The sequence below is a fragment of the Mercenaria mercenaria genome, chromosome 12 (genome assembly GCF_021730395.1).
Source record: "Mercenaria mercenaria strain notata chromosome 12, MADL_Memer_1, whole genome shotgun sequence".
Taxonomy (NCBI): Eukaryota; Metazoa; Mollusca; class Bivalvia; order Venerida; family Veneridae; genus Mercenaria; species Mercenaria mercenaria.
Window position 1 is genome coordinate 7038474 of NC_069372.1, and position 11496 is coordinate 7049969.

Here is an 11496-nt window from a genome sequence, read left to right on the forward strand (position 1 = left end):
CATAGTGCGTTTGCGACCAGTATGGATCCAGACCAGCCTGCGCATCCGCACATCCATGCTGTTCGCTAACGGTTTCTCTAATTGCAGTAGGCTTTGAAAGCGAACATTGATCCTGACCAGACTAAGCGGATGCACAGGCTGGTCTGGATCCATGCTGGTCGCAAACGCACTATGTTGGTTTTCTCATGGCGCGGCTCAATTTATGCTGCTGACTGGTCTGCATTACACATTGCTACTTGAAAATATATGAACTTTTGTAAATACTATCCTTATTCCATGGCTTGCCAGTCAATGGTCAGAACTATTGCCTGAGCACATTTTTACCCGTTCATTTCTTTATCTGTTTTATATGTTTTGTGTAACTTAATATGAAGAACAAATTCAAAGTGTAAGTACTTGCCGTTTATTATCTATTTTTATTATGCTGATATTTCTTCTCACATAGAGATACCAATATGGTAACGGTTAACTGTCAATGGACCGAGCGTATGCGAAAACTTGGATCTTCATGGCTCTTTTTAATTCAGGTATGCTGAGTGGGTCCTAAGAGTGAATTAAAAATGAGATCCTTAATGAATAACCTGTTTTATTCATTTCCATTGCTTAGAACGCTTATACCGGACGTCTGTAACGCCTTTTCAACGTCACGTTTTGATCACAAAGCAGACGTCTACCTCAACAGTCTGCAATGACTTGCAAGGATCTCATCAGAAAGCAGATTTCTCAAAAGTCTGCCGTTGCTGAAATATGTAATGGCTTGCAGGGCCATCAGCAGACTTACAGGATCTGCCTTCGGTCACTGCAAGGCCGTCTGTGTCTATCATGGCATTTCACTGTAGTTTGAGAAGACCGCAATAAAAAGCAAATGTCTATCACGAAAGCATCCAGCTGATTTAAAGACACGCATTTCGCTTACATATGAAATGTATTGGCTTACAAGAATGAATTGAGCAGAAACCAGATAAATAACACCATCATCCTCAGTGGGTTGAAATGACCTCAGCAGCATGCAGATACACATCACGGCAGTCCCCAGTGATTCTTTAGGACATAGCAGTCAGCAGATACATACTGTGATTGTCCCCCAACTGTTGTTTTTTAACAACAAAATCAAAGGCCTGAAGGGCCTGAGAGTCGGTTAATGATTGATGTACTGGTAGTATAGTCTACCAGTTTCAGTTTGGTTTTAGTTTTTTTCCCCAACTGAACAGAGATTTTGTTACAATAGATGAAATGGACATTCAATCGATGCCTAGTAAAACTTTGATTGACATTATACAAGTATTTAAACCCAATATATTTCTCTATAATTGAAGAGTGGTTCGCAAAAATAAAAATGTTGAAAGTACAAACTACAATTTGACAGGTGACAATAAGATACTGCCCATGACTATAAATATTTTTCCAGTAAACATTTGCCTCCGGCATTACCAAAACAGGCAATTATCGGCTGGTATATATTCGCACATGATAAAATTTGAATATGAAAATTTATATATTGAAATTTTATAGCGCGGATTGCCACATACAATTTGTAACGGATGGACGAAAAAACTGTTCAGATATTTTACAGATAAGGGGCCTGGCAATAATCGTGTCACACGCTAGGTATTGTTCAATCATATTATAAGGGATGTGAATTTAAAGTATACTTACTTTTGCGTTTAAAAATATGTAAATGTTGCTGAGTGTCAATATATAGTGTCATGAATGTTTACACTGACAGGAAAATTGCGCATTCGAAACTAAGAGAAGTTACTCGGACTAGCTACCAATTTCGGAAAAGATAACCAATATTAATAAATGCAGTTCTTTTTTAGTTAAAACCATCATTTATTCTATTTCAGACCTGTTAACACCCTTCAAAACCATGTCAGTAGTCCCCAAGTCTATGTACTTTCAATTATCCGTTTTGATTCATGTAGACAGACAGGCCCAGACTGGGCTGAAAAAATGTTTGAGCCATTTTTACGTGGTCGGTAGCAGGGTGGGTTTGGGGAGGGGTGTTCCTTCCGCTTTGAACTGCAGTCAGATTTTGAAATGGGCATTGTGGCAGGTGGTAAAAGGGCAAATGTATCAAACTGTAAAGTGGCAATATGGGGGGAGGGTGTGGGAGGATACCCCCTCCTGCAATTAGGGTTTGGGGTATCACCACAAGGAAATTTTGAAAATGTAGACCCTTGATACAGCCTTTGGTGCGATTTCTAACTGAAAATTTTATGTTTCAATTTCTAAATATTACCTCTAGATTCTTTTTAGTATTACAATATTCAAAGTATGAATGACTGTCACTTCATATTTTTACTTTCAGGTCATGCCTCAGTACTAGAATATAAGTCTGATATTGATTCTATGTATGTATTATAAAAATAAAGTCTAGAATCATTTCTGTTACAATAATATCTATCATGTCTGTTACTTTAATGTTTAAATTTCATAACACAGCTCGATATTTACCCAAAATATTATATCCGGATATGATTACACTTTCTTTTATACCGCCAAAATCTCCAGTTTCAACAATATGTTTTACAAATTGTGATGATATGAAGACAGTTTAGCAGCAATTGGCAGTATCTGACATTGAAGTTTACGGTGAAGTTATTTTAATCATTTCATAAAAAAATTGTTTTGTTTCGTCAAAGCACTCTAACATAGACGATCTACTTTCGATTTCAAAAACTACAAGAAAATACAATTTAATGTTTCGCCGATTTGTTTATTTCTTGAAAAATAAGAAATAAAATCATTTTTAAAATCAGTAGTAATTAAACAAATCAGTAAGAGCTCTTTCTCGGGATAATTTATTCGCTTACTGACTGCAAAAATCAAGCCATGTGTCATCATGAAAAGCAGAATGGGTGACGGTTTCATTTTTTTGCGAACCTGAATCATTAGCAAATTATCCAAACCAGTCAAAATTCCAGAAAGGTTACGATCTAGATTCTTTCTAGTATTACAATATCCAAAGTATGACTGTCACTTCACCTTTTTACTTTCAGATCATGCCTCAGGACTAGAATACCAGTCTGACATAGATTATATGTAGGTGTAATAAAAATAAATTCTAGAATCATTTCTGTTACAATAATATCTATCATGTATGTTACATGAATGTTAAAGTTTCATAACACAGCTCGATATTTACCCAAAATATTATATCCGGATACGATTACACTTTTTTCTATTTTCAACAATATATTTTACAAATTGTGATGATACGAAGACATTTAGCAGCAATTGGCAGTATCTGACATTGAAGTTTACGGTTAATTTACTTAAATTACCTCTTATTTAAATCTTTTCATAAAAAGTTGTTTCGTTTCGTGAAACCAGCCAAACATAGACGATCTACTTTCGATTTCAAAAACTACAAGAAAATACAATTTAATGTTTCGCCGATTTGTTTATTTCTCGAAAAATAAGAATTAAAATCATTTTTAATATCTGTAGTAACTAAACAAACCAGTAAGAGCTTTTTCTTCCGATAATTTATCCGTTTACTGACTGCAAAATTCATGTGTGTGTGTTGTGTAGAAACCCACGCAAAGTTTATAGAAATCATACGATGCGTGTATACGTTCAATGTGTGAGAATTAAGGCTGATCGGGATCGGCTATGTTACCTAACGCATCCAGACGATTCAGATTTTGTTTTTAAAAAAGCATTGTGTGCATTTCTGTAATTTTATATACGTTTTTATACGCTTAGAAATTATTAGACATGCGTATTTGCATTATTTCTATACGTAATTTACGCTAATACGCATCTTATCTGGAGCCCTGTGGAACTATTTTTTGTCTTTCGCTGGATGTTACGCAAGCTTTGTAAGCCTGCGCAATTCATAAAATGCACATTTATGCTTAATGAGTTACATTCGAGTATTGCACAATTACAAGTCATAAATATGACAGATTACATCGTATATTGGTCATAGCAAAGGGAATTCACACAACTTAACTTCATTCATGCAGTGAACTGTTTGAAGTTTGAGAAATCTAATGGAACTACATCCCTTCACTGTGTTATATGGTCCATTTAGACTTAGAGAATCGCTGGATAGCAAGGACTCGTCAAAACGATTTCATCGTTTAGCCGACTCAAAAAACAAGTTTAATATTACGGGAGGCTTTCACTGAATTTTACCACATATCGTACGAAAGAATTATAACACAAACTCTAACACACTTCTTAAACTTGGTCTTACACACTCCGCCTGGTATGGAGATGTAGTTATAAATTATGGAAATTTAAACACAATGCTTACGCGATCAAATATTTATAACATACGTTAGAACATTTATTAAAAGGAAATAAAATGCAAAGATCGTCAAGCACCGCGCATGTTTGATGACCACTACTCAAGTGTGAGATTCCAGGATGCTTTTTTTTCTAAATCCTACAAAAACGGATGGAAGAAGTGGATTCCAGTCTTACAATTTTTCTAGTCGTGCCCTTAAAAGTTGTGATCTGTGTGCTCTGACTTTAGACAGGTTATTGAGTATATTGGTCTACTGATTCCTTTGATTTAACAACTTATCGTTATCATGCTGGACACGATTTATTCTGCCTTTGCGACCAGTGTAGATCATGATCAGCCTGCACATTCGTCTACACTGTTCGCAATTCAGTCAGTATCTTTTTGGTTAGAACCCCTTGTAAAAGTTAATGGTACTGTCCAAATTGAAAGATGGACAAGTTCATTATAGAAATTTAGCAGGGTAAGGGTTAGAATTGTTACGTATTACTTTATACAGGCTGATATTGGAGCTTTCAACGGGGAATTATTTTATATAAACCATCTTGTCTAACTACTTGAAAATACGTTAAGTGTGTGGCTGGCATACCCCAGACGCGCTTAAACCATAAGTTCTCTTTACATAGGTTACGGATCGTTCCAAGGCTGTGTTCATATTTGTTCCCCGCCTTTTCGAAGGAAAAAAAGGCGGACATAGAAATGGGCTGTGTCCTTCCGTCTGTCAGTCCGTCCGTCACACTTCATGTTCGGTCCATAACTCTGCCATCCATCTAAGGATTTTGAAATTTGAAGTATATGTTGCCCCTAATGTAGTGATGTGTCATGCGTAAAATCCAGACCCCAAGCTCACTCTTTGAAATCCAAAGTAAAGGGTCTGTTTCATGTCAGGCCCATAACTCTATCATTCATCATGGGATTTCAAAATCTCATGGCATAAATGATTCCCAGAGTGATTTGTTGTATGCAAGACATATGCCTCTACCTCAAAGATCAAGGTCACAATTATAGGTCAAAGATAATAGGTCATTTTTGTCTGGTCACTTCACTTTGCATGGATTGTCAGTCAAGTAATTTGGCACAAACATTTACCATAAAAAAATATGTTGCATTTAAGATCCAAACCTCTAGCTATAGGTCAAGGTCACACTTGGAGATAAAAACATTTTAGCATTTTTTTTTTGTCTTATCTGTAACTGTTTAAAGCAAATAACTTATAAATATTCACCATTACACAGTACGAGACAACATGTCTTGTGGTATACGTAGACCCCTCTTTAAAAGGTCAAGGTAACAGGCTAAACTAAATTAAATGTTTCTCTTTTTTTGTTGGTACATGTAATTACTTCCCCTTTATACCATAAAGTACAATACGTGTGTTTTAGATCCATTCTTCCACTATTTTAAAAATGAAATTATGTTTAAAGTAAGAAAACTGGTATCAATAAATATAAAAAGCTAGTAAAAATTGTAGATTTCCAGAATGCAAATCCAGGCATAAATTAAATTTTATGTAAACTTTTTATGACTGCTGTGTAGTTTAAAACAATTTTCTTTAGTATTATATAAATGTTGTGTCTCAAACTCATGTATTTCATTTGATTGTACATCCCATTATTATGATAAAATATGTTATCGCTTTTTCATTTATTTCTTTTTTCTTAGCAATTTAAAAATTAAATTGCACGTTATTTACATTTGACAGCATTCACCAATTATAGATATCCAGACATATCAGGGCTGTTTGGTCAAATATCTTAGCACATTCCTAGGGTATGTCAGCACACTTTTAGGATAAATGTTGATATGAGTATAGGACTGAGTCACTTCTCGTATGATTGGATCAATTTAGGCTATTTTAACATTATTATACTTAATTATTTTTTTATAAATATCAACATACTAATGTTAAAACTTACCAGAATTTAATACTTGAAATAAGACAACATAAAATAGGTTAGTGCTGAGATGTTTCATTATAATACAACACTGGTATTGTACAATGTAAATAATGTATCAAATACTCTGTATAGTATTGCGTATATTTTAATGCATATATATGCATGTATAGGTGTGTATGTTTGTGCATATATACATGTATATGTGTATGTATTTGTATTACATATGTATATATACATGTGTGTATGTATATATAAATTTACCTTTGCTTATTAAATGGCCGTTGATCTATTTAAATGGTTGGCATTTTTACACTGTTTTAGCCTCAATATATCTCATTTTAGAGTTTGATAAACTAAATAGACATGGTAATTTACAGAAATTGACAAAGGTAAATCAGTTTTGTAGCTTTTTAATTATTTTATTATTACTATTTTCCACTCCTTTTATAGTTTTTAAACTGTAAAAATGATTAGATTTTTTTTTGCAATTTGATGTGCAAAAAAAATAAAAATGCACAAGTATTAATGAATGGTCATGTATATTATATCTTTCATGCTCATGCTTCTTTTTTATTTTGTATACTTTGTAGATGAATGAGACTGAACTAAAATAAAATAAAAAATACCACTTCATGAATTATGTAATACCTTTATAATTATGACTGCTCGATATGTTTAGTATATTGCCCCTTACTTTGAAGATGGTGTTGTATTGGCTAGCAATGTGCATGGCGAAAACTGTTTCAAAGCGAGGGACGTTGTTTATCCTTTTACAATAGAGAGTTTGAGATTTCAACCTTCGCCTTCCCCTTCAACGTCTTTCATATATATTTTGGGTAAAACGCCACCGATATGCGTGTATTTTATTTATATCAGACGTTGCTACTAAAGTTTTCCATGTTATATCAAGTAAGCCTAAGACATCTCTTTATTACTATGTGAAATAAAAAGCTTTGTTTCAGGATTACTGCTTATTATGTTATTCGATTATCCATATGTATAATTAGACTAAATTTGATGCGGAACACTATCAATAAGTATAAGAATAATGCAGTTTTGTATTGCTAATAATTTTAATAAATACATTGAATTGAACCCGAAAGTATGAAGTTATCAACTGATTTTGAGAAGTATTGAGATTTTGTTCAAACTTTAACTTCTACGGCATATTTTTGTCCCCAGGCGGTATCGATTATACTAGATTGGCCTTTTAGTCGTATGAAGTGAAGTTTTGAACGTCCGAAGATGTGATATCACGAAAGTCGAAACTTCAGTCTTTTTTTTAACTACTATGTCCACATACTCGGCATCAAAGACTGAAATCTGGATAGAGGTACATGGCATGACAGACATTTTACTTGAAAAATAAATAATAACGCGCGATTATCATTTGGTGGAACATTTATTTTCACTACCAGATAAAAACAATCCGTTTTTGTCTGACACTTTATACGACCGTTGCGTTTAAGTATAAACATAAAACGGTACTAGTAAGACGGAAAATTCTTTTGAGGTATCAGACAATTTCAAATCTATAAGATCATGATGCGAGAAGTTTCCTGTGTCAGACGTATGGGATAACTCCATTCTTTACATGCACGGACCCAGAGCCTGGCAGAGGGCCATTGTGGGTTAATCCCCCTTTGATTCTTACATTTTACAAAGAAAATCGGTCTTGAAACTCGGTGTGACCCCCCTCCTCCCTGAAATGGGTGACCCCCTGTTTAAAGTTGGTGTCCCCCTAACCGAAATTCCTGGATCTGCACATGCTTTACTTATAAAAATAGTATATTCAAACAAATACATGTATATGCCCACATGTTATTTTGTGCGGCAATTTCCGTTTCCGCCTAACATTTCTTGATTGTTTCGCTAGACACATGGTGACATAGCCAGATTATATTGTGCTGTCAGGGAGTTTGGCATTATACAGGCATTATACAGTCATTTAGAGCGTCATGATGCCAAGACGTATAATATCACGAGACTATCTTACATTTGTTTTAATTCGCTTATTAAATGTATCCATAACATATGTATGTTATCAACATAGGTTAGATTTTCATCAGGTACATTGTTTATGAGTGTTTACAAGTAAAACGCGTCTTTTAAGTAATTTTAAACTTTTGTGTTTGCTTTATCGCATATATTTAACTTAATTTCAAAGTATTTCGAGAAATGCATTTGTAATAGTTGGTGTTGCATGTTTTTGTTTGAAAAATATTAATTGTATACTGTCATCATTTTACATAAAATCTAAATGTTTGGAGCAACACCAACGTGTTTTTACATTGTTCACATTGTTTCACTTTTTTATCGTAATCGCACTAATATCCATGCGGTAATTATATTAATAGAAATGTTTTTATTTAATTTTCATTTTTAAAACCTCTTGTAAAATCCCCGCCCTTTTTGGACAATTTATATCAAAATGCACTAAAAAACGATCACAATTACGGATAAATTGAATAGGCGGATTAAATAAAGTAAGGTCCATTCTAAAGATTGAAATCTCAAGGAATTTTTATCGAACTTCAACTTCATACGTTAACTTCGCAAGAGACGTTGAAGGGAAAGGCGAAGGTCGAAATCTCAAACTCTCTACTGTCTTGTTCTAACTTGACTTTTGTCCGTTTTATATGTTATGTACATTTGTACATTGTTTTGAATGTTGGTGTTACTTCCCTTTAACCCCCTCTTTCATGCTCCATCTTATGCATTCCTTTCAGTTACCCCTTCTCTCTTCCCCGTTTTTACCCCATCCCCATCTTTTATTTAATTTAAATATATTTGCTAATGGTACGCCTGCTACATCCCACGGAGCTGACGTAGATAAAACGCTCGAATTTTAGAACACGCCGTCTTTTTTCAAGAAACTCACAAACATCGATGATACACTGGAAACAATGACATATATCAAACTGAGATGAAAATCTTTAAATTTTCGTAGACAGTTTCTTATCTACAAATAGTTGGATATTCACAAACTTACCATGAACATACCTGCTAAATCTTGATATTATATGTGCTTTTCCCTTTGATAATAAAGAGGTTGATATCTCATATTCTAATGGTATAATATGAAGAGGACTAATGTAAGATATTTCAGTAGGCAAGTCTAAAAAAAACCTGAAATCTGAACGGAACTTATAACTATATATCAAACAAATTTAGTGTGACAAGACACTTTATCTCATTGACGGGACATGTTTTTGCAAGTTTCGATCGACTACCTATCGTCCGTATCTGTTTTCGGCTTTCTCGTCTTTTGTTGAACGCCAGCTTCCTCTAAGCTACATAAAAGACCGGAGTATGCCGAAATAGCACACAAGAACACGTGCACACACGGAAACTGCAGATTTATTTTACGGGCAAACTACACTGATCTCTAAGATTTAAAACCATTGCTTTCAACATGTAAAGTCACGAAGGACGATCCTGTCTCACTCTAGTTCAAACAGATACATTAACAACCTTTTGCGTTATGTTTTTTTTTTCGAACACGAGAATAAAAATGACTTTTACATGTGAACTTAAAAAAGAGCTAATTACTTTTCACACTTTTGTACTTTGTGTGAAGCTCGAGTTATGAATTCACTTTTAAAAGTAATGCTCTATTGCATCTAAAAATGACTTTCTTAATATTCGTTAAATTGAATGACAACATATCTGATGCAGAAAGTTTCGATATGTATTTAAATTAAAAATGTGCATGGGCTAGAACCCTTAACGACAAAAAACAAGTCTAAGGTTTGTTTGATAATATAATTTCTTCTACCATTTTTGTTTTTAAAGTAGGAAAGCCAGGTCAAAATTTCGTGCGTGTATATGTGTAATTCTCTTTTTAAATTATGTACATATAAATCCTTTTTAAAATATATAAAAGCAACTGTTTCTATGTGTGAAAGCAAAACTATTAGTTATTTCTTTATTCTGTAGCACTAATGCCCATTTTGCAGTCATAGAAGTATGTAAACACCCTTTGAATTATTTAAAATGCATATTAAGCATTTAGCAAAATTGGTAATATCTCACCTCCTCCATTCCTATAGCAGATGTATGGGAACCGCCAAACATTGCCAAGATCGACAGCAAATCCGACAACCGACAAGAGAAATTCTATTTTTGTATCCCAAGTCTCACGCTCATGTTCTTCTTTAGGCTTTTCTATCACTTGTGATTTCTCGTCCAAAACCGGCGTGGTAACTGATCCGGGTGCCATACTTAATACCTCTACACAATAAGTCTTTGTTGTCAAGCACTGCCTAAATTAATCTCGAGTATTCCTGATATTTTCTTCAATTTCCGCGCGCAAAAATGCTGTCATACAATACTTAGTCATAAATTTGAAAAATCTAATTTATCTTCAAACATCTTTTTTAAAAGTAAAAATCTTCAGAATTATGAATATTTTAGTCCCATCCGGATGTCTCTACTTATTTAGTTTCTATGTAGAAACAATGCATAATAATTCACTTAAAATACGTCGTCGCTAATTTACATATTAAATCTACATTATAAAATGCTTTAGACGTAAAGTCTGCGAAGCAAATTTGCATTTAATTGTGTTGTTTATTGCATAATACACGTATAACACTTTTCTAAGAAAAAAATTAAAATTTGTTACAACTGTATCCTTTTCATGTATTTCATGTGAATCAAAATTTTAACACGTGTTTTCAAAATTCGTATTTAAAGCACATGTTATTTAATATTCCTATATTCGTGTCGTGCTTTTTCGTCAACTTTGTTGCCAATAAAATGGCAATACATTTTCTTGTCGTACGTCCGCGTTTACGATATCAGTGTCCCTAGATGGTTCAAACGGTAAGACAAACACACGCGCTCCTTCTGATGTAACCAGCATTTGTATTGTAAGTTTCCCTGGTCAATAATGGACGCCAAGCTACTGTGTAACGTTCCCTATTGGAAAGATACTGAAGTACATATTGTTTCGTTAGCACCTTTCCTTTAGCTAAAACATTTTAGCAGGTAGGTCATTGATACTCTGATTGAATTGCAACATCAATAATTTCAGATGTTTTGTAAATGAAACTGCCTGTTCATTATGGACTTTATGATGAATATCAAAACAATTCTCTAGAATCTGAAATAAATCACAAAATTATTATATTTTCTTTCACCTCTCTTTCTTCGTTAATTGACTTTTATCTGAACAACTTACAAGTCTTAAATCCGATTTTTGAAGACATTTATAAATAAATTGCCTCGCAGAATATCTTGTCCCTATTTGACCTGGCATAATTGAGATACGGCGATTTTATCAAAAGTCGTTCGATATATACTAATTAATGTTAACTCGAGCAGTGTTAGCATGTC

At 33.8% G+C, this 11496-nt stretch overlaps 1 protein-coding gene across 1 annotated transcript in view; it reads right to left on the reverse strand.

Annotated features, from left to right (window-relative positions):
* Positions 1 to 10988, reverse strand: part of LOC123534680 (sodium-dependent serotonin transporter-like) — a 57228-nt gene extending 46240 nt beyond the window's left edge. The window contains exon 1 of the mRNA XM_053519076.1: positions 10192 to 10988. Within this exon, the coding sequence (XP_053375051.1) occupies positions 10192 to 10378 (187 nt within the window). The 5' untranslated portion in view covers positions 10379 to 10988. The remainder of the gene's footprint in view (positions 1 to 10191) is intronic.
* Positions 10989 to 11496: the final 508 nt, after the last annotated feature.